The 23,549-nt window shown below is 41.0% G+C and overlaps 2 protein-coding genes across 2 annotated transcripts; one reads left to right on the top strand and one right to left on the bottom strand.

The window, feature by feature from the left end:
• Nucleotides 1-265: 265 nt before the first annotated feature.
• Nucleotides 266-12,895, bottom strand: capzb (capping actin protein of muscle Z-line subunit beta). Its single transcript, XM_053435470.1, has 9 exons — nucleotides 12,644-12,895; nucleotides 8,277-8,366; nucleotides 5,132-5,253; nucleotides 4,125-4,238; nucleotides 3,893-4,034; nucleotides 3,389-3,505; nucleotides 3,247-3,312; nucleotides 2,971-3,047; nucleotides 266-1,391 (listed from the first exon to the last, which is right to left on the bottom strand). Exons 1-9 carry the CDS (start codon nucleotides 12,644-12,646, stop codon nucleotides 1,304-1,306), a joined length of 819 nt encoding a protein of 272 aa, XP_053291445.1. The 5' UTR covers nucleotides 12,647-12,895; the 3' UTR covers nucleotides 266-1,303.
• A 2,985-nt stretch (nucleotides 12,896-15,880) lies between these two features.
• LOC128451906 (MICOS complex subunit Mic10) lies at nucleotides 15,881-20,865 on the top strand. Its single transcript, XM_053435485.1, has 4 exons — nucleotides 15,881-15,989; nucleotides 20,334-20,381; nucleotides 20,478-20,587; nucleotides 20,690-20,865. Exons 1-4 carry the CDS (start codon nucleotides 15,929-15,931, stop codon nucleotides 20,696-20,698), a joined length of 228 nt encoding a protein of 75 aa, XP_053291460.1. The 5' UTR covers nucleotides 15,881-15,928; the 3' UTR covers nucleotides 20,699-20,865.
• Nucleotides 20,866-23,549: the final 2,684 nt, after the last annotated feature.

Raw genomic sequence — 23,549 nt, 5'->3', positions numbered from 1 at the left:
ATCAGAAATATTACCAGCCAAACAGTTAGGAAAATGTGATGCCCAAATAGTGATGTAATTTGATTAAAAAACACATCAGTCGCCAGGAACAAAAATGAAATTGAAGTTTTGTTTTTTAACTTAAAAGAGTAAACCACTCTGGTAGCAGATTTTGCCATCGTAATAATTCAAATCTCTGTTCAGGGTTTTTTCTGTTATTTTGCCCGCTGCCTCTACAGTGTAGCACACCAATAAGAAACAAAGAATGAAAATAAAGGACATGAGGAGCTTTTTACCATTTTTATTGTTGCTGGAGGCTCTAATACAATATGAATCATAAGCTTTACAAAATAAAAACAGAACAAAAATACAACAAAAGAGTCCCCTCCAAAATGGAAACAGTGAAAGGTTTCCACAGAGACACAAAGACAAACTGTGACCCCCAACAAAGACGTAGTAGGTGAGGAGAGAGAAGAGGTGAGTAAGCCGAACAGAGGACAGGCAAACGGTCATGTTATACACAGTGTTGGGGATTGGGTTGACGACGAGGGTGTACCCGGTGATTAGAACAGTCTATCCCCCATGTTTGATACGTCTACATTTTCACTGATTGCGGCCCCATGCTCCCACACAGGCTCTCGTGCATGCGGACAGAGTGGAAGGTAAATCAAAAAAGACCACCACCTTCAAACGCAAACTTAAGGTCACCCTCGTGTTGGCACCGTTTACAACGGCCAGAACATGACAGTTATACATGGACAGTTATAATTTCATACAAATATATCAGGGGGATGTCATAGACAAAATAGGTGCAAGAGATAAATTTGATGTACATAATAATGGCAGCCTCTTAACCACCGTCTATGTCCGTTTCCTCACCACGGAGGAAGAGCAGGGCCAAAGTTGATCATTTCGAAGTGACTAGGGACACATCAACTGTGAAAACTTCAGAGATTATTATAACAATGACCCTCACACTGTAAGATTATCATTAACCGTGGTAATACTATCATTATATCCATAACATGGGGGAGAAAAGACATAGAATAGAGGGGGACAGAGGGAGTGAATGGCTTCATGGCAGATGAGATGCATGAAAACAAAACCAGACAGAAAGAAAAAAAATATCACAAAACAAAAACAAATAAAAAGCTAAGCATTTTCTCCTTTTTTTGTTTTTCCCACAAATAAACCAGAGTGCAGCACTGAAACAGGCATGGAGGGAGAGACGTAAAGAAACAAAGAAAAGATGGCAGAGATGAGGCGGAGAGAGTGAGAGAAATCAGAAAGAAAGATAAACTAGATAAAATAGACAGTAGCATCTCTAGCTGTGTTGTTTGCGTTTGAGTGCCTCCATCAGGTCGACCTTCAGAGCCTCCTGCTTTGACTTGTCAGCCAGAGTCTGAACACTCCTGTTCAGGGGAGACAGAGAGAAAGGAGAGTCAGTCAGTGTCTGTAAGATCGAAAAATAACAGCAAGAGAGACTGGAAAAGTTTCTCCAACGAGATGAAACACACAATCTATGAGTTAAGGAAAATGAGCAAAGGTACTAAATCGTTAATAAATGGAAATACAGACAACACAGTCGATTTCTGCTTCTGTAAAAAATACAAGTTATAACATAATAAATTCAAACACACTGCACACATGAAGCATTAATGTCAGGCAAAGGAAACCAAAGGTTAGTTATTTGTTGTCATGCAGTCATATCATGTGTTTTGCCATCCTTTACATTTAGCACTTTGTTGAGCTATTTTTTATTCACTGTAAACTCAGAGCAAATTTATAGAATTCTACTAGCAATTGTAAAATCACACTCCAGAAATCATCACCCTGTTTACATCAGACTCTTCTAAAATTGTTTTTTGAATCCTCTTAACACACATTTATTACAGAAACTGGCCAATAGTTCAAATGAGACGACCTATAAGGAAGAAATGTCAAAAATGGTGGAACTTTTAAGAATTTAATTGTTCATAAGAAATTACTTACTACATTAAACGAAAATGAATACACCCAGGTGCAGGGACAAACAGCTGTTTGTAAGAGGTACATGTCTCAGGCCTGCTCCACCTGCTCCACCATCAACATGTTTGTGATTGTGACAAGCTCTTGGCTCTGTGCTGCTACCTAGTGGATGCATTTCTCAATAACCACTGCAGCATAAAGGAAGCATGGAAGTATGTGGGTAGAGATGGTTACATAGTTTGACTCTTTTTGTATCAAAGCATAAATGAGCTTTAAAACTGAGCCAACATTTTTTAAATTTATATTCTGTGCTTCCAAACAAATTTCAAAAGTGATTTTCTTCTTCTCTAGAGAGAATAAATTCGATGTCCATTCGATTAAACCTGCATTGACATGCCTACAGAGATTGCTGTAGATTGAGCAGTTGAAATGCATGCAGATATCATACAGTCCTGCATTTCCCCTCGTTTGTTTTCCATTAACACGCAAACACACACAGCTCTACATGCCAGGTTGTACCTCTGACCCTAGTCAATGAAGATCTGACGCTGGGTGAGGACCTGCGACAGCTCCTTCTGGAGCTGCCGGTACTTTTGGTTATCAGGCAAAGACTCAATAGATCTGGAGCACAGGGAGGAAGGCAGATAGAGGGATTGAAAGAGGGGATAAGAAAAGATAAACAGAGAGAAGAAAAGAACAACAGCAGAAATCTGAGAGGTAAGGTAAAAACTAAAAAAAAAAATACAAAAAAAACTATTTTTGAGAGTTTGGGGAGAGGGGCAGAGGAAGGAGAGGTGGGAAGTGGATATAGGAAAAATGCAGCTGAAAAGAAGGGCAGTATGGACAGGTCTGAATAAAATCATAAAATGACAAATGAAGAATAGGTAAGAAAATATCAGGTGAACAGATGGAGTCACAGAGATAAACTGACTCAGGCTGCAGTTAAAAAAACAGACTCTGCAGATCCTGATGACTGGAAGTGCTGAAAAAGAAGAAGTATCCAGACAACTCATATAGTGGTACCTTAAGCCGTTGACGATGTCCTTGGTCTTCCCAAAGTAGATTTCATTCAGTGTGGAGCGGATCTTGTTCTCCATATCCTGGAACAAGAAAGGAAACAATCTTTACTCAGTCAAGTACTGCCTCCATTTTCTGTCTGTCACCTAATTTCTGGACTTGACTTGGAGGCTGTAAATAGTCCTGAACATTAAAATTATTAAAGTTCTGTGATATGTAAACAAACTCTTTTTACTGTCGTCAACAAAAACAAACAAGCAGGACAGTGGCAGTTATACTGACTTCAACGAGGCGGCCGATGTTGGCGATGTGGGGTGAGGATTCTCCAACCGTTTCGTCTTTTTCCATCTGTGAAGCAACAAAACACGTTAATGGAAGACGAGAACACAGCTGGAAGCCGCAGCAGCTGGTTTTGTGGTCATACCTGTCTTGTGAGGCTGCCGCCCAGGTTCATGGTGCCAGAGCCTGTCTTGGTTGTCTGGAGCCACAGCATGACAGTGGAGGTGAGTTTGTAGTGAGCAGTGCGACCGCTGGACTTCTCCTGTTAACACAGACAGATCAGGGAATCAGAGTATAATTCAATCAAGGGACTTAAAAGTGAACTAGAAAGTTTTGCACTGTATCACATGTCTACGATTGACGATGATGAATATATCACGGATGATCTTAATTGCTGCATTAAAAAAAATCCCCTCTTGCCTTACAGCATATCAAACAGGATCATTATTTTACCTACATGTCAACAAAACATGTTAGCAGATTAACCTCGGTTGTTATTTACAATTAACTGTTTGTGTCTCTTTGGTGTTTTAGAACATATCACTTTGTCTCATATTTTGCATTTCCATCAGCCAAGAAAAAATTCAAGTTCTAAAACACATAGATGTGTACTTTTAGAATTTAGTGTTTCATATCAGCTGATTCTTACCTGCACCTCCACCACATGGATGGAGTCCCAGCACCCTTTGATTTTCTTGGATCCGTCCCCAGCCTTCTTGATGAGAATAACTCCAGCGAAGCCATGATCCAAGTCCCAGAGGTAAACAGAGGACACTCCACCCTCAAAGTACCTAAATTTAGACAAATGTCAGGAGTCACAGGAGGACCATGTGGACTGCTTATTCAAAAACTCAGCATGAGACCGCTCGGCTGGTACTTACAGGTCTCTGTACTGGTCAAAGGCGTTATTGGCTTCGACCTCGAGTTTCCTCAGGCGAGCTGAAGGCATCGCACCATCTTCAATGGGAGGTTCATACTTATTACTCCACGGGGATCTAATGAAAGAGCACAACAGAATTCGGTGTTAACATGTATCTGACATGTTCAGCTGCTGTGGCGGTTTACATGAGCACTGAATGTCTCTACAAGTCTCCTTTTAGCAGCTTAATCATTGACACTAACTTTCACTAAGCAATGACCTTGTGGTCATAAGTGGCAGGTACATTCAATATGTATTTTTGTGAAGGGGACAAAAGTTACACAATATTATCTATCTTAAATTTGCAAACATTAGCCACCACACCCTACTGGTCATATGAGACCGATTAAGACTTCAGCAAAATCCCTGAATGTGTTGGATTAGGACTGACAAGTATTTTACGTCTGAGCAATTAATTGTCTGGCCTATACAACATCAGAGAGTAGAGAGGTTGTGTTCGGTTGAGTGCTCTGCAGTGACCCGGCCCTTTGCTGCATGTCTTCCTCAATCTCTTTCAGGCTTTGAATCTGTCCCATTAATAAAGGCAAAATATCCCCAAAGATATCTTTAAAAAGTTTCATAGTCTTGCTTAAATAAGATCAACTGTACTGACTGGTAAAACAAGCCGTGAAATTTGAATTCTACAGCTTAACAATTGTCCCCTTTCACTACCTCAAAACTCATGACCCAGTATCACACAGGCTCATACTGACCGCACACAAAACATAGCAGTAGTATCTCTGCCATCTGTGCCAAGCAGTTCTTAGGATCTACAAATACTTTATAAGAATAATACTAAATACATTTCAATAAAGGTGAATATTTGTTCTAGAAGACAAAATGTCAGATTTTATTCTCTAGTCTTTATATTCAGTCCCAGTCTGGGGCTTATGTTCCCATGATTGATTAACTGATCATAATGTAGTGCATGTTCCATGTCTGTGACTCCAGTGCAGGGATATATTTGACCTGTAGGAGTCGCCGTCTCGGTTGTAATCACAGAGCAGATAGTCTTTCCCCACCACCTTGTCCCGGGCGATCTTCAGGGGCTGGTCCACAGAGGACAGGAGGTCCTCACACAGACTGGGCACCTGGAAACAAACATACACAAAAAAGGTTCAATACAATCACTCATTATCAACAGCACATATACAAGAGTCCAGCTACTGTAGCACATCTGTTCTCCTCAGCCACGAGATTACAAGCAGTTTTTCTCAATTAAGGAATTTCTGTAACAGATGTTGATTAGAGGAAAAACAAAAAGAAACCTCCAAGGACTGTTGATAAACAGAGGAGGCAGCAAAACACAACAATCTTTGAATCCGATTTTCTCCTTTTAAAGACAATGATGTGAAAGTTCTGGTCTCTCTCTCAAATTCCTGCCTCGCTCGATAAACAGAGGTTAGAGACTGCAGCCAGAATAAATCATCAATGGGAAACCTAATATCAAGAGGATAAGGGCATACAAATTACTTCTCACAGACTGATATGGACCCCGCTCACTATGACCTCCTGCTGCAGAGCATGGACACAAAGGAGGCCCTGTTTCACCTAAAAAAGCCAGCAAAGCCCTGAATACATACACAGACGCACACATACACAACCAAGACAATGGAGGCAGGAGTGACCAGAACAGCAGGGACAAACAGCAAAGAGAGAGGTGATTTCAGGTGAATATTAATTGCCAGGAAGCGTTTGAGCAGAGATGGTGGAGCTTAAATGTGGCTGGCAGTGGAGGTGATTGACAGCTGTGATAATAATCACTAACAACCCGACACAGTGAGGAGCTGAGGTCAAAGGTGTGGGAAGAGGAAGAAGAGTAGGTGGGGGTCTCGCCATTAAAGGGATGGATATGCCCAAAATACAAAGTGTCGTGCAAACAAATGTGAAAGTGTGATTTGATTGGTGTCTGATTTTGCTTCCTTTGTCAGACTCAGGAGGTCCAATTATTTCAAAATACGAATTTTGAAGGATGGAACCAAATTATTTGTTTGCAAGTAGAAATCTGTTCTGTGTAGAATGAAAGATGAATGAAAAAGTTCCACTGACACTACAGATACCTATATTAAAGTCTAACAGCTTAAGTTTCACAGATGGTACAGTGATCTGCAGCAGCACTGACACATACTTAACACTAGTGTTGCACGGTGTACCGGTACTAGAAAGGTACCGCGGTACCCTTACGTTAAAAACGATGCGGTTTTGCATATTTTTAGTACCGGTACTTCATTGAAATAGCAGCAATCAGAGCGCACTCGCTGCTCCGCTCCCAGTCACTCTGCATGCAGACTGCGAGGGGCGGGGCTGCCAGCTCTCACACATGCAGGCGGCCCTCACTCACAGCGAGTGATCTCAGGGGAGACATGGCTCTTGCCGACCGTCCTCGGAGTGAAATCTGGAAATTATCTGGCGCGACCGGGCGGAGACATAACAAGTGGGGCGCGCGAACGGGAGGGTGAATGTGCGGCGCAACTAATGCTTTGACGTCCGCATCTCTTTAATGGCGGAGCAGTAAAAAAAAGTCATTCTTTCTCGGGAGCCAGGGGCCGCAATCCGCGGCTCTTCAGCCCCTCTGCAGTGGCTCCCTGTTAAGTGTTCATATGTTGAGCGGTAACGTGAGGGAACGTCACGTTAAACCAACACGCGTAACGTGACGTTCCCTCACGTTACGCGTGTTTGTTTTTGCGCACTTCGAAACATTACACCCCAGTGACTTGAATGTGTTCTTGCCCTATTGCATGTATTCTCGTTTAAGACGTTGATCTAGCTTTCAATTTGGCTGCAAGAACGTAGCTCAGTTCATTGTCAAAATTAAACTCAATTAAGTAACCGCTATACATGCAAAATAACCTATAATTTCACCCATGTGGGCCTGTAGGCTAATACTAATAGGAATGCCATTTGTTAAGTGTCCAAAAAGCTGGGCAGGAACAAGCTGGTAAAAAAGGTAACCTTACAGATGTTTAATTTATTACTATCAGATAAACCAGTATCGTATCGTATTTGTGGTATAGTATCGAAAGTATCGGGTATCGTGATATTTTTGCAGGTATAGTATCGAAGTCATAATTTTGGTATTGTGACAACACTACTTAACACTTCATAAAGTTACATTTAAACACCACAAACGAAACAAACATTCACAACCACACTATAAATCCATGACAGAGGGCAAGGCATGACTATTATAACGATTATACTGAGCGGTTTAACACAAGAAACACATCAATAAATTAGCTAGGTTGAAATTGAAGCGTAAAAACGATTTCCTTTTTGACTTAAGTATTTTTTCTTGCATTCAGCAAACTTTTTATCTCAGGTTGGCAAAGAAACAAGAATAAAACTAAATGGTAGCCCTCCTCACAATCACATGTATTGTAACTTTCTGTGTAAATGTAATTTTACTATCTCAATGTTATGTCATGGTATCATATAAACAGACAAATTACCTAGTAATGGTCCAACGAATAAATCCTAATTAATGGACTATGATTTAGGCCTGCATATTATTCTTTTTTATCAATTTACCTGCCAATTACTTTGAATAATCACATAATCGTTGTCTGAAATGTCTAATCCAATACTCCACATTGACAGTAACAATAATTAAGAAAAGATTTTGCAAAAAATAATTGGTTGAAATGATTAACTGATTACGAAAACAGATGTTGATACATTTTCTGGTGATTAAACCAATCAATTAACACACTAATCGTAGGAGGCTAACTGGTATTGACATCCAGTCTGTTTTCATACTCACTTCTCAGTACATTTTTACGTGTGTCTATAAAGATTCTTAGTCATCTTGGTCAAGTTATCTTCAGGACTTGTACAGGACTTATAGGCATGTAATATGTGTTGGTGTTGACATGTGCAGCGGAGCTCTAGAGAAGGTTGAACTTTCTCCCTCTTCTTTTATCTGTTTGAAAGTTGTTACTGACTGAGTTATCTTGTCAAACACTGACTCCAACATTTTAGGTTGGGTAATCCTTTCAACAGAAGGTCTGCTACTTTTGGAAAGAATAACACTGGGCCTTGTTAACATTACGTCTAACCCTGACATGGCAGTGTGTTTTGCCTGTAAGGAAATCTGATAGGAAAAGCAAAGACTCACCAGGTCAATGAGGTCACTGAGGTTCTTCTCGATCTGCTGAGGCGGTAGACGCCTCATCAGGTCCAGAGCACAGTCTAGCTGCTGGTCACTCTGAAAGAAACAAAACAAACAAATGAGCAAACACGTAAATACCCACACACATAACCAGCCAAGCCAACACTTATTACACTGTATCAGATTATGATTTAACATATTAACAGCTTTTCATCAGCCTGAGTAGTCTATGTTCCAAAAAACTAAAAGTCACAATTGAATGGTGTGATGAAAATTTTCATCAGCTCCAAAGATAGCCTGGAAACTTTACACTTTACAAATTTTTGCAAAGTAAAAACAAACTTCATATCTTTTAGACAACAACAGCGCTCTCATATAGTTTTGTAGCAAATCAATAAGCACTGCACCAGGTAAAATAACTGAAATAAAAGATTAACATTTGGGGGAAAAGGATGATAATGACTAAGTAAACAATCTCACATTAATTTTGTCGTTACTAAATGCTGACGAGATCATGGAAAAGTCTTAAGGATAGTACAGACTAAATATACAGGATACAGGCCATTCGTGTTACCTAGACTAATAAATCTTAGTAGTTGTGTGTACATACACAAGCTAAGATCAAATATTGACAATTGTATTCATAATGTTTAACTTTTGGTGGCATAATAATACCTTGTAACATAAAGTAGTAACAGTGTTATTAGAGTTTGTGCTGTTGATCACTACAACCAACGTAGAAGGCCAAAAGACACACCTACAATTATTACCTTTATTATCATCATAATATTTTTTGAGTGGATTTGGAAATTTTTTGTCTCCAACATAAAACCAAATGACAGCATAATGAAATGGATCAATCCTGGTTTATTGGTATTTGAAGACTAATAAATATTCCAATCCTTGGTTGTGTTAATGTTCCTGTCGCAACACTTCAACACCACATTTCTACTGACAACAAATATTGAAGCAGGGAACGTCACTGTATTCCTAAAGCTCTATCTGCTATTAAATCTTAATATGAGGCTTTAGCAGACTGTTAGTCAAATTAAATGAAAAGTACTTTCATACTAAAAGTGCTCTTTGTTTAAAGCCATCTACTGAAGTAAACAAGTAAACACTGTTCACGAAAACTAAAAAGACTTTGGAAGAGACTTCCCATGATATTCAGATAAACTTATAGTTTGGAACAGAATGCCGTGGATTTTATGCGCGACTGCTGTGAATCAATGAGGAAGCTATTAATGTACAGTATGAACTAAAGGAATGACTACATTAGGCCAAACCTGTTTCAATGTTCTTATGGGAATCGGACCCTTGATTTGAGAAACAAAAGACAAAACTTTAAAGAAAAGCAGCCATGCAAACAAAGTTACCAAGCTTTCTAACTGGCTCTACAAGTTTTAAAGCAGGTTGACTTTTAGTGTGCAGCTGTATTATGTCAGAAAGTATTGGATCAGGACTCAGGACTCTATTAAAAAAAAACACTAAGTTCCTTTGCTTCACCAACAGAGTCAAATGATAACAGCCTGCTACATTCTGTATGATGGTATGAGAAGAGTTGCTGTGCAGGAAGTAGTCACACCCTTGCAGGCAAACTTTGAGATTACAGACAATATTAGCTCAGTCGAAAGAACAGCACTCATGATGCGTCATGTGGATTTTTTTGCGGAGAATAGACAAAAAGAGGATCAGACCCATTCATAAAGCGCAGGAAACCATTCTTTGAGTAAAACCTTTTACACCTGATCACATTCAAAACAGTGAGACTAGTGCAAATATTGACCGGTCCAAGGATGCTTTTCATTTGGCCATTGCTGTGTGACATACAAACAACACGACCAAGCAGTGGGTATCAAAGGTATGATCACTCATCGCCTTCCCACTCAGCCACCACTGTCAATTGAGTCTACAGCTCATGAACAAGCTGGAAGATTCACAGTCTAATGAAATGAAGTGAACAAACAGCAGCTTTAGAAGTTGTGATCATTAGTTCACACATGAATCCACTTGGTGATTTTCAATCCTACTGGAGTCTGCCCCCCCTCACACATCAGCACCTGACCGTGTCTTTGTCTCCATTTCTCTCAACTTGTCAAAGCTCTGAACGTTTTCTCTTTTCATTGCCAGTGAAGAATGAAGTGGTTACCAATTATTGAAAAACAAAAAGGAGCAATCTGCCTCTGAGCTGAATCAGGCAGATGTTAATACATCTCATCCTGGTATCAGTGTATTTACATGATGACGGATAAAATATGACACAAACGTCTTTTGATGCATTTTCTTCTGGGTTAGAAGAAGCAAATCAACTACAAGACAATGCAAGAAGACCAATATTGGAACAGAAGGAAGGTCTTAGAGGAGATTGATCAGAAACACTGAAAAGCATCTGTTAAACCGCCATTACAGTCTATAGTCTACAGTTTGACACTATCAGAGGCCAGTTTCTGTTTTTTGACGACATCTTAAGAGTTGTTTACGCTGGCTTGTTTTGTTGTGTACTCAGTCCACACAAGTCAAATAACCTGATCAAAGTTCCCATTAAACCTACACTTTGTCAAGCAGCAGGCTCAGTCCTTTGACTCTCGCAGATCAACATTCCAGTATCTTGTATGTACCACTGCTTTAAAAACGAAGTAAGTCCTTCTATTGTGAAAAGTCTCTTTTTTGGTCACACGCTTAAGGATAAATGAAATGTTAAATATTTAACTTTTCTTTAGGCAAGAGGAACATAGCCTGCATAACACAACCTCCCCCCAGGGGGTTCTCTCCCTTAAGTATGCAGTTAGCAACAGGATATTAGCAAGAAGGGAAGGACAGGCCAGCCACAACATGAAACTCTGGGGAATGTGTAGGAAGATGTAGGTAGGTGTGTAATAGTAGACGGACAAGAAACATTCTTCAGCTAACCCTTAGGTTACTGGCCATACTAGTCATTTACATCTGGGAATTCTCAACCTCTGCCAACAAAAATCACCTTAATTCAGCTAAAATCCCACAGTGATACGGATTTTATCGCAACTCTGGTTATTACTAAATGTTTGTCATCTACACCACTACTTGTCTGCATTGCCACATACTCTGTGGTTAAACCATTTGAATTCTCCTCTCACCTCCTCCACACTGACTCTTCTATGAAGTAACTCCTCTAAAGTGTGTAACCCTAACAAAGTCTACTCCTGCAGCTTCCAGCTGGTCAAAGGACAGTGACGTGTTGAGCAGAGAAAGCCCTCTTTCCATAAACATTTTTATAAAAGGGTGACCCTGAACCTAACAGTTTCCAGCCAATGTCTCCGGTGCCATTCCTCTCTCCCCTGAGTGAGCTTTTTCGCCTGTCTTCAAGTCTCTCGCAGCCGATGAATCAGTCTGCTCCATCGGACACCTGCGATCCTCGACACGTGTTTACCAGTGATCCCATCTCCGTGTAAACATTCGCTCAGACCTACAACCCTTAGGGGGTCAGGGCGAGAGCGGTGTGAGGAAGAGCGAGCAGGATGGATGAGGTGAGGCCGAGTAGGGCGACTGCGGAGGAGAACCATATGCCCTTCCCAGCTCGGGCGGGTGATAACAGCACTGTGGTGGTTCTGAACTCAGTTCTTCTGTCAACAGTGTGAGAGCAGAAGCTGGTGCTGTGCGATGCTAGAATAGTTCAAGTTGAATATTAGGTTTTTGTAAAGCATAGACACATGAACAATTATGAAGGAGTTACTGCCACATATGGTTAAAAGACAGGAGAAGGCGAGCAGCAGGTAAACAATAACTGAGGGTGTGATTTGTAGCTCTCTGCCCGATCATAACATTTCCCTGAGACAGTTTTGGATCTAACTCAGAGGGCAGTAAAAAGCTGAGCAGCAGAGGAGGCTGACAGCTTGACATGGTTGGGAATAGGAGGAGCAAGCAATTCTTATTTTAGCTACAGGCACTTGGCTATTTTAGCTTGAGTATGCGTTTGTGTGGGTGTGTGTGTGCACGGCTGGAGGATTGTGTGAGTGTGTGATATATTAGGACTCTTGTCCAATACTGTTCACGAACTTGTGTCAAATCCAAAACATCCTGTGCTAACTTTAAGCCCGTAAGGGCTAACGGCTAACTAGCTACCTGGCTAACAAGCAGCCTAAATGTATCGCTAGCCGCGAAGCTAACTCATTCGCATCCGGTACAGCGAAGTTTTGCAAACGGAGCGAGTCAGTGGTTTTGTACACTTGGCTCCCCGGCTGCCGCTGCTCCTCTCGGGTTACCGCCACGGCCAGCCCCAGCCTTAGCTTAGCACCGCTAGCCGCCGTTAGCTCTCGGTTAGCAGGAGGCAACAGCAGCAGCCGCAGCCCTCTTCCTCACGGCCCCGTCTCTCCCAGCTCCTCTGCCGCGGCCCTTACCATGTCTGCGACGGTCTCAGCGGGGCAGGGGAGCACGGATTCACCGACGTCTGGACGCCTTAGCTTCGCTGCAGGTTTATCGAGTCGCTCCTCGCTCCTCACGGGTGTTTTGCTGTTCGTCGCCTTGTGTTTTTGACCCCCCCAGCGGAAGATGTTTTTTTTGTTTTCGCCTCACCCTCACTGAACCCAGCCCTGTCAGCGAAATTCACTTCCTCGACCGGGCTACAGGAAGGAGGCTGCAGGCAGAGAAACGGGCCCTGGTTCCACGTCCGGGTCACTCCGGGCTTTCTCCGCAGCAGCCAATCGCGGAGGAGCGAGAAATGCATTGCCAAGTATGGAAAGGGCGGAGTGGTACAGTAAATACTGCGCTGCACACAGGCCGCTGCACGAACATCTAGTTCTACCACCGACCGCTGCAATCTCACATTCATGTCAAACTACAACAAAGATGGCCCAGTTATTCTCATCTCAGATATGGTGCCAATATGAGGAATGTGTAGTAAGATGTAGGTATTGATAGATTTATTAATGAATATTCATAATTGATTGCATCACTTTCTACTTTCATAGACTCTGATGTATGCGTTTACTAACAGTTATGATCATGTAATTATGATATATATATATAAAGAGGTTCCGAGCACTGACTGGCACTGACAGAGAGTGAGGCCCTATTGAAATTGTAAGGATTATTATTATTATTATTTTCATGCAAATGAATTGGCTTTTGGAGGTGGTTGAAGTCCTGCCAATTTTAGGGGTTCAGTATCTCGCCAAGGACACTTCAGCATGTAGATGGGGTAGAGCCCTTAGGTCACACCGCCGATTGTGATGGTAATGTAAAGTTCTGGTAATTGAGGTTGTGTGTCAATTTTATAAATATTGTCTTTGAATGTTAAAATTGATGGCTGTGTGTTGACGTTTTTAAAAGGCACTGAGGATAATTATTATAAAACCTCTTCTCAGTTAAATCATATGCTGATAATAATTTATATATATATTTTTATACCTATATTATTGTGTATTTCGTTTATTTTCCTATTGATTGTATTTCCATGATGATTGATTGCTTGAAAGGCACCCATAAATAAAATGAATTATTATCTATTATTACCAATACATTGGTTCTCTCATCCTTTTGTTTTTGATACTTTGAAATTATTATTTTAGTACTACCTTTGCCTTGGATTTTATGTTTATACTGGATAAATGTGCCTTTTATATGGAACACCTTTTTGGAGTTTAGTCTCCCCCCCCCCCCCCCCCCCCCCCCCCCCCCCCCCCCAGCTAATTGTAATATGACTGTTTCTATTAAATTCAATTTTTTTTGTGTAGTCACAATCATACATTAGCGCAAGGTACAATGAGACAATCCTAACTTACAATAGGACAAGATGGTGAATATCCCTTGTACTGATGATCTTTAAGAGTAGTTTTGTTTTTTGATTAACTGAATTTAATTACTCCCTGAAATATAAACGTATGTTGAGTAGTAATTATCAGAAAGATATTTAACTTTTTGGGTTTGCCTGCGTGAATTAAGTTAAGCTGCTCCCCTTAGAATGAGTTTACAATGACAGACGCAGTAACGGTTCAAAAGAGCTGCAAAATCATGACCTTGGATGACACATGAATGATTATTTTTCAGGGAATAAAATAAGCTACTACTATTAAGATTTTTATAGTGAACAAAGTCTCTTGTGGGTAATCTTATTCAGACTGTAAAAGATTGAGGTGTGTCAGGGTAAAAACAAAAGCATGAGAGACTGATTTATAAAGACTTTTCTGAAAATCTCCATATCAAAGCCATCATGACATTTTGTGAATGTTTTTTTCTCCCTGAAGCTGTTCGTGCATCCTAGATTGTTTGTAAATGGGAAACCTGCCTGTAAACCCCCCTGACATCTGCATATTATTGACTGTTTGGGCAGCGCAGAACTCTGACTTTCAGGAGTCGGCTGGAATTTCAGAAGAAGAGGACAAATCCAGCTACAATCCTGAAAACAATCAGCAGGATTAGGAATGCATGAAGTGTTTTTTTATTTTCGAAACTACACATATTTTTGATTAGAAGACGGGGTGGCTCCGTTTCGATCGCAAAAAATATGCCAAATCTAGATGATCTTCCAGCTGAAACATATTAGAGAGAGAGAGTTAACCCAGTTGCAGATATTCTCAACAGATGTTACTGTCTGTGTAACATTATGTGGGAACCCCATAGTTTTCTGTTCAGTATGTTGAGTGTACACATTATTCCCTGAGCATATATCTTATATGGACATGAACACCAGCAGTGAAAACTGCAGAGAAGTTGTTGTGTAAATAACTTCTGTCAGATAAATAAGCCAGACAAGAAACATAAATCTTGTTCTAGCCTCTTTGCGCTGGTTCCCTATATGTTTGAGTATTGATTTAACGATTTTACTGATAACTACTAAGGCTCCTCGTGACCGATACATCCCTGTTATGTGTGAACTTGTATTGCTTCACTCACTGGCTTGTAGCTTGAGATCGACATACCGGGGCCTGCTATCTGTAAAAAACCTGAGGGGCCAGAGCCTTTGCAGTGAAGGTCCCGAGGCTCTGCAACATCTGCCTGAGGAAATCCGATTGACGCTTTTAGAAGTCCCATCCAAACACATACTTGTAATAAAGAGCCTTTCTCGCGATTTGACTTGAATTTAGATTTTGTGTGAAACTGGCTTTAGACTTTCATGATTATTATCTTTAATCCTGGTGATTCATGAGTTATTTGTTTCAAATGTTGCCTTATGATATGATGATGATGATGATGATGATGATGATGATTGTTATTATTATATTCAAAATAGTGAGTATAAGGTGATGTAATATTACAATTTTGAATGTCTTATTTCTTAGGTTGCATTCTGAATATCTCTGTGACGGAATTATTTGCATATATTTTACATATTTATATCAATTATTTGTAGTGGGCAAAACACATAATTTATATCTAGAATATTTTGTAATCCAAACAGAACAATGCAGTATAGGTTAGTTGTAATACATCTATATATATATATATATATATATATATATATATGTGTATTTCCTCACAAAAAAAAGTAATGATCACTACAGAAAGAGATGTTAACTTTCTCCAGAAAAATGTTTATATATCAGCTGAATTTTAATTAAGGGAATAAACTGAGCAGTGATTGAAGGTGTTTTATAATCTGAGGATGAAGGAGCGTCCAGGAAGTGCTCACGTCACGTCACGCTGCTCTCGCGATATTTGACGGAGCTGAGTTCCCGGCAGAAAACATGGCAGGAGAACAGGGACGCAAATGGGATCGCTGCCTCGCAGATACAGCTGTGAAAACAGGTGAATTACCTTCACTGCATGTCATGTGATAATGTAACACTGTCACCAGGGTCTGACCTCACCTTACCCCCGGGTTACAGCCTGTGGTTCAGGTCCAGGCTGGAGTAGAGGTCATTCCCTGATGGAGATCCGTGTGACCGAGCTGAGACACTTTACTGAGGTCAATATGTCCGCTGAATGGATTCGACTGCGTGTTTCGTTTATTACAGAGGAAATGTCTGATGTTGAAAGACCACGTGGCCTCGTGATTGGTGCGATAGTGTCCTCTCTCTGTGTTTGAGCAGCGGGGGGTGAACACATGCGTCAGTCTCTCTCTCTGTCTTATGTCACTCCTCTCTCTACATCACCCACAAGCCTAAATCAATATTTTACATTTTAATACAGCAGGGAGAATCACGGTCCTGCTCCTGAGCTCATCATGTTCCAGCCCATCTAAACTAAAGCCTCTCTCAGTGGGTTTCTCAGGGGTGTCAAAATAAAATACCAGGAACATGTGGGTTTGGCAGAGACTGTCTCCACTCAGGCTGCATCCACGCCGAGCTACATGAATCTGAAAGAGCCATTTACCACTGAGCAGGTTTCACCACATCAGTGTTTTCAGGTTTGATCCTATGCAACGTACAAAAAAAGCCTCTTGTAAACCCTAATAAGCATGCGTATCAGCCAACATATGATGAGGAAGGTGGTTGGTCTCTGAATCTCAAATTTCACCCCTATTTTTTCACCTACTATAAAAGGTGAAATCGGACAGAGGGTGATCACATGAAAGTACAGGTGTAAATTGTGATCAGATTGGCCAAACAACCCCCGGAGCTGGTCACTAACGGATTGTGAACGCATTTAATACAAGTGTAAATGCAAATGCATCCGCAATCCGCAAAGTGTTCCTAACCAGGAGGAAGGTGCAGCCGGGGAACACATGATGCAGCCTGCTCCTCAATCCTTACATGTTTCAAGACACCTGTTAATGCAATCAGGCCAACACAATAACACAGCATCACAGATGGCTGCCATCTCCTTCTGTCTTCCTCTATCTTTTTTTTTTTTTTGTAGTTGGTTTTTGGACCCGTGCAAATGAGAGAGGGTTCTAACCTGAGCTGGACAGGGCGATCAGATCTCATTGCGAGACACTCATTATACCAGGTGTAAATGCAATCAGCCGAAAGTTATATCTGGATACGAAACACGTAAAGGCAACAATCCTACAATATATTGTTATTGTTTACATATAGATATCTTCCACTGACAAAATGAGCATAAAATTGTGATTTACAGTTATCTTGTCCTCTTAAGATTTCCTCTTTACCAAGCAAATGATCTTCCAAAATCATGTCAGTCAAACTGTATGTAAATACATCTTGTATTTCTAGAATTAGAGGTGGTAGGTAGTTGTCTTCATAACTTTACTGCCACACACTCTGTGACGGTTACATCATTGCCATAAAACAAAAATAGACATGCACCTTCTAGACTGTTTAAGAAAAAACTACATTTCAAATGCTCTATTTACATATATCATTTTTTACTGAACACACAACTCTGTTCAGCAAATAAAGAATATATTTACAATTATATTGTGACATATGTTGCTAAATTTGGCCAGTTATCACAACAGAGAGAAGCAGTGAGAGAGGAGAAACTAACCAATATCAAAGCAGATCATCGGTCTCTCTCTGTGTTGTTTGGGATCAAGTTAATCAATAGTATTTGGTTCAGTCCAGTACTGAAGCACTTGAAATGCCCAGACTGGTAAACTGTCTGTACCAGAAGACACCAGTGAAGTCAGCGTTGGCTCAATGAAATGTTTCTTGCTGGAGGGAAAAACATCTGCATGGTGGCGTCTCTTTGAGCTCAGTGTAGCGAATTGCCAGCTGTACCAACGTGTCTGTTAGTCAGAGAAACTCAGCTGCATATGCTAACCTGGCTTGTTTAAAAAGTACATTTTTTGGGTTAGTCAAAACTTAATATGATAATTCAGGAACATAATCTCTGGCCTACTTTGTGTCTCATTGTATGAGCGTGTCAATAACGCCTTTAGCCTACTTGTATATATTTAGCAGCACAGATTTTGTGGTCAAACTCTTGGATATCCTACAGAGGAGAAGCGCTGTGCTTATAAAGGAAGCTCCGGATTTTACACAGTAGCCAACTGGCCAATGATAAAAGTGAAGAAACCACGAGGGAAGTCAAATCCAACTCCTTTTAGCAAAGGGAACGAGGAACCAATTGCATGTGGATGGATGCTACAGAGGGAAACAATCAGCAGCATCCTCTTCATGGGAGGAAAAAACAGTGTTTATTGGAGACATGGTATTTATATGAGGAACTAGGGTGAGAAAGGCCAGTAATAATTGTAGTACAACTCAGCACAGTCTCATTTGTTTGAGCTGATAATGGTGATGTTGAAAGGTCTGCGTTTAACTTGAACTGAAAAGAGCAGAGCATCTTTCTCAGTAAAAACTGAACCAGCCAAGCCGTTTGTCACTCACAATTACATGTATTTACGTTTGCACTTCAAAAATAATATTGTAAATAATTCTGTACAGTCTTTCTTCCTACATATACACGTTTCCATCCCTGCGCCCTGTATATGCTTTGTATTAACCAGACCAAGACTCTACAGAAACATTGGAGACTTTGTGAGGCTGTACGTTGATGCAGTGGTGTTTTGAACTCAATATTAACTGTAACAATGTTACCACGCTGATGTGTAGCGGCTTTAATTTTCACCATGTTAACAAGTACAGTACATTAGCATGCTATCGTTAGCTTTTTAACCATAACCATACGCCGAGTTTGTTGTGAAAGACCGTTAGTATTACAAGTCAGTCATAAGAACTTAAAGTCAATAGTTGGTTGGATTATTTCACTTAAAGAAAACCCAAATACCTCATTGTGACGCAACACATCAAAATCTAAAATATGGCAGTGCACCTTCAAGTAGTTGAGACATTTCAGTCTGCAGCGGAGCGGTCGACTGAAAATGGAAAAGTAACTTGGAAGGAGAGCTGTGCAATTAAAACCACCATGTTGATTTAGTGCAATGTCTTAGTAATGTTTGGTGAGATTGTTTCTTTCATTAAAGCTCAGCTCAACAGTCGCCCCTCTGAGCAGAGTTTTACAAAGTAATGTGCTTTCACAATCATTTAAAAAGAAAACAATGTTGAGGATAAAAATAGGCTGGCAGTATAATTCACTAACTCGTGATGATCGCAAGTGAATGTGTCATTGATGCCATTTGCAGAAAATGTCGGTAATGAGAACAATAGCAATGCAGTTAACCGGCTCTGGATCTGTCCACAGAACGTATTGTGCGTTCTCAGGCCTGTGGGTTATACAATCATTCTACTCCAGCACAAATGTTTTTGTTATAATCCATCCCCCTTGGAGATGTCCAGATGAAGAGAAATGATGCCAAAATGAGATGTTGATCTACCCTCACATTTTGCCAGTGCTTTTTACTGTATTTCTCTCAGTGGAAAAACCGTAGGTTGCAAAAAATGCTCTGGCTGGAGAGCAAAGACCGAGGGAGGCTGTAACAGAATGAGAAACTCAACTTGAACCTCATGTTTTCTCGGCAAGGATGCAGAGGACGGTGATTTTCTTTTTTTTTTTGTCGACGTGCCGTGATAACGAGGACGCACAGGAGCTTTTGTGGTCCCGTCGGACATGTGTAGATTTTGTAATAGGAAACAGTTTGAAGGTTCTGGTTCAGGCAAAGAGGTCATGCTGCATAGCTCTGAATCCAATTAAGACTCGGAGGGGCCCAAATACTTGTTTTTATGTGTTTTCTGTGCTGGCTGGGGTGCTGTTGGGTGCGGTATGGCCTGCAGCGAGGTGAAGTTAAGCACACAAACACATTCCACCTCGAGATCCTGCTCTGGTCGCAGCACTCCTGACAACCCAGGCAACTTCGGGGCCTCCGACTAACCTTTCACTCGACCACGGTGTCAAGACATCACTTAACCTGCGTGTATGTGCACGTGTTTACCCATTACCTCCCCTGCCCTCTGCCTCATGAATACTGACCTGGCTCCTTTTTAACTCCGTTCCCCCTCTCTCGCACCCCTTCAACAGTTTCTTCCTCTCTTGGACGTTTGAGCTCTTGCTGCTTTTTCTCTCCCTCCCTTTTCCTAATGAGCAATGTCATACTAACTTTGCTGCTATTTACCAACTCGAAAATGTAATAGCAGCCCCCCTGGGGACCTCATTACAACAGATTTACATCGATGCCAGTTTACATCCTGATTCAGACGTGATCCCATTACCTGAGTATTGAAGTCAAATCATTAGGACGTGTATTTTTGATCTAGTTACTCATACTTTGTGCCTCCCTCACTGCAGTTACTGGCCTTGGTGTGGGCATCGTGTTCTCCGTCCTTTTCTTTAAACGTAAGTGATCTTTATAAAGTTAAACCAGTAAATCAATGTTCTTTTCTTTAAATATTTCTTTTTAAAAATTCAATGTTTTCTTCCCCCCTCTGGTAGGTCGGACGTGGCCCGTGTCACTGGGTTCGGGTCTGGGACTGGGCATGGGATACGCCAACTGCCAGCATGAGCTCAGGTCACCGTACCTGATTCACGGACGTGTGGTTAAGGTGAGCACAGAGGGTGAGATGAGTCATTTGGTTTTGAGGTTTATGACACTCTGACCCGTCATGACACATGGTTTCTGTTTGTGTTTGCATGTTAATCCTCAGGACCAGTAATGAAGGACTAAAGAAGATGAGGATTTACCACAGAGTCGCTCATCTGTTTTTCAGTTGTCTTTGTTTTCTGTGCTCTTCCTTTCTGCCATGGCGCTGGTGTCCAAGGATGCACGTGTTTGTAACAAAAGAGTAGTCGATGTATTTAATAAAGTCATTATGGAAAACTCTGTCTTTCTCTCTCTCTCTCTGTTTTTCTGTATGCGTGTTTAAGAAGGAAAAAAATGTGGTTTTGGGGGTGGGAGTAAATTTTGTGTGTTAATGAGCTGGGAGACTTGAACTCCTGCTGTTTTGGAATGAGGGCCAGGTTCAGCATCTGCAGCCCTGAGAGTGGGAGGATGAAAACTCGCACACAAAGATGGAATTAAAGAAAATACAGTCGGTGAAGGAAATATCGGAAATTACAAACATGCTGCATTTATGAAGCGCCTTATCTCGTCAAAATGCTTTGTCCGTGTAATGCATGTCTTATTAGGGGTTCAGTGACTTGCTCAAGGACACTTAGATACTTCCTATTGCTAGGAAGAAGTTTTTTTTGCAAATAGTGTGACACGAAAAAACCGCTTTCTGATTTATAGATTCAGATTTTTTACATCAAGATAGGAAAACTCTTAGACCATAAGGACAGTGTATGTCTTGTAACGTGGTCCTTTTTCAGACGAGTGTGTTTCTGTCACCGCAACTGTTCTCGACCCTTGGAGTTGGAAAATCGCATCTTCATATCAGCAGGAATCTCTTACATTCTGTGTGTTCATTGGCTGAGGTTGTTTTGAGTGTGATTGATCACTTATGTATGATTTCATGGGTCTGCTTGGAGAGAAGAGGGATTGTGTGCGAGTGTGTATGCGTGCGTGCGTGCATACATGCGCACATGTTTATCCAGCCCCCCTGGTGAAGCACAATCCATGGAATGCAGAGGAATGCCATTTCTGGACCGGAGCTCGGGTGTTATTACTAACAGGTGAGTTCTGCACTTTGCATGTCTGAACATTACGCATGTTGTACGCGTTCACATCAAAGTAATAAATCCACTGTTGCATGCCCACTCTGCTACACACTCACATTTTCCCTCCCTCCGTCGCAGGAAAGGTTTTCCTAGCAATGTTAAGTATAAGCACATACAGTACATTCCTGCACACAACAGATCTAAACCCACTTCAGTGTGTTCAAAGGCCTGTTTTCTTCAGCGCTGGGTGTAGTGCGGTGCTTTAGACACAGAGTAGCCCTGTCAGATATTAAGCCGTGTCACTCATCCCCTGTCCATTAAAATATTTGTTTGCAAGTGAAGCGTGAAACAGATAGGGGGGCTTATGAAGTCCAGCCAGGCTGAACACCTGTGAGCAAGGGAGCACTGACGGGATGAAGTGTAGGAATGGGATGTGTGTGTGTGTGTGTGTCTGTGTGTGAGGGTGATGGGGGATGAGAGGGGAACTGGTCACACAGGTGAGGTGTATCAGGACAGCTAAACCCATCGTCTGTACCTGTCTGTGCCTGTCTGAAAAATGTCTCCATGATGATTCACAATAACCAATCGAATAACTTTATCCAGTCCTTTTTATTCATCTAATGGGGAAGAACTGGTTAATCAGTGCTGGTGAATGTCATGAAATAAAAGGTGAGACGTGCATGTGTGCTGCTGCACAACTCCAGGCTCAAACTCCTGCAGCTGATTTACTTTGAAAAGACAATGAGGCCAATGGGGATGGAATTCAAATAAGCAGATTTAGTGCTTTATTACTTTCCATGACATCAATTTCCAGGCACTGGCGCTTAACATTTCATTGTGTTTAGCTATATGATTTTCAGATGAAAATACTCTGTTCCACTACAGCACATTCAAAGCTGGAGTTAATAATATACTTAATAATTTTTTTGCAGTTTATATTCTACCTATGAAACATCACGAGGCCCTTCAGCATCAAGCAGCATTCATACAATAATAATAAACTTTTTTTACAATTACAAAGTGCTTTTCAAGTTAAAAATATATAATTGAAGGTGAACAATAGGAAACAAATGTCTTTTGAAGATCACACAGCAATAGAGCTCTACAAAAATAAAATATAATTTGAAATGAGAAAAGAGTAAAAAGATCAAATAAAACGGTTGAAATAATAAGATCAAAAAACCTGCAGAAAACACACTGGGAAGAAATGTGCCTCTGAGAAGGATTTAAAAGAGGAGAATTTGTCAGGTGGAACTCCTCAGGGAGAGTTTTCCACAGAGTGGGATCCCTGACAGAAAAGGCCCTGTCACCTCGGGTCCTCAGCCGGGACTGTGGAATGGTGAGTAAGGAGCCTTCGCTGAGGATCTCAGGTCACGACCGGGCACATGGGGTGTCAAAAGATCTAAAATGTGATTAGGTGAGCAGGCCTTAAAAGTCCGAAATAAACTCTTAAAATCAGTTCTCAAATTTAGTGGAAACCAGTAAAGAGAAGCTAAAGTTTGGTACAAACAGTAGGGAAGAGTAGACGATTACTTTATATATGGAAGATATAATTATAGGTTATGGAGGCAAATTGTTGAATTAAGAGCAAAGTCAACGCTGGTCTTGCTAAGATTTAATTCGGTTTCTGCAGATAGATTCACACAACGTCACATATAAGAATGAGCAAAGGGAAGAAGGACCCGTTAGTTGGGTCTTTAGCTCGTCTCATCTCGTCCTGTATACTTGGACGTGCAGTGAAGTGCTGGTGCTTACACAAGTGAGTCATGGAAAGATTGTAAAGAGTACAGTGTCGGATGAAAGGACCATTTTATCCCTTTAAGATAAGAGATAAGAAAGAAATCATATGAAGCTTATACATTTCTAATACAAGGTAAAAGTCCTGCAGGGGATTATCCTCTTTAAAGA

The sequence above is a fragment of the Pleuronectes platessa genome, chromosome 2 (assembly GCF_947347685.1).
Source record: "Pleuronectes platessa chromosome 2, fPlePla1.1, whole genome shotgun sequence".
NCBI lineage: Eukaryota > Metazoa > Chordata > Actinopteri > Pleuronectiformes > Pleuronectidae > Pleuronectes > Pleuronectes platessa.
Note: the sequence above shows the minus strand (reverse complement) of the source record. Positions and strands in the feature narration are given on the sequence as shown.

Bases quoted from the DNA above. Each gene is read 5' to 3' on its own strand.
- LOC128451906 (XM_053435485.1), top strand. From the start codon at position 15,929: ATGGCAGGAGAACAGGGACGCAAATGGGATCGCTGCCTCGCAGATACA. The intron at 15,990-20,333 runs GTGAATTACCTT...CCCTCACTGCAG, and splicing joins AGATACAGCTGTGAAAACAG to TTACTGGCCTTGGTGTGGGC. The intron at 20,382-20,477 runs GTAAGTGATCTT...CCCCTCTGGTAG, and splicing joins CTCCGTCCTTTTCTTTAAAC to GTCGGACGTGGCCCGTGTCA.
- capzb (XM_053435470.1), bottom strand. The intron at 3,313-3,388 runs GTATGACCACAA...GTTGCTTCACAG, and splicing joins GCGGCAGCCTCACAAGACAG to ATGGAAAAAGACGAAACGGT. The intron at 3,048-3,246 runs GTCAGTATAACT...TTCTTGTTCCAG, and splicing joins ACATCGGCCGCCTCGTTGAA to GATATGGAGAACAAGATCCG.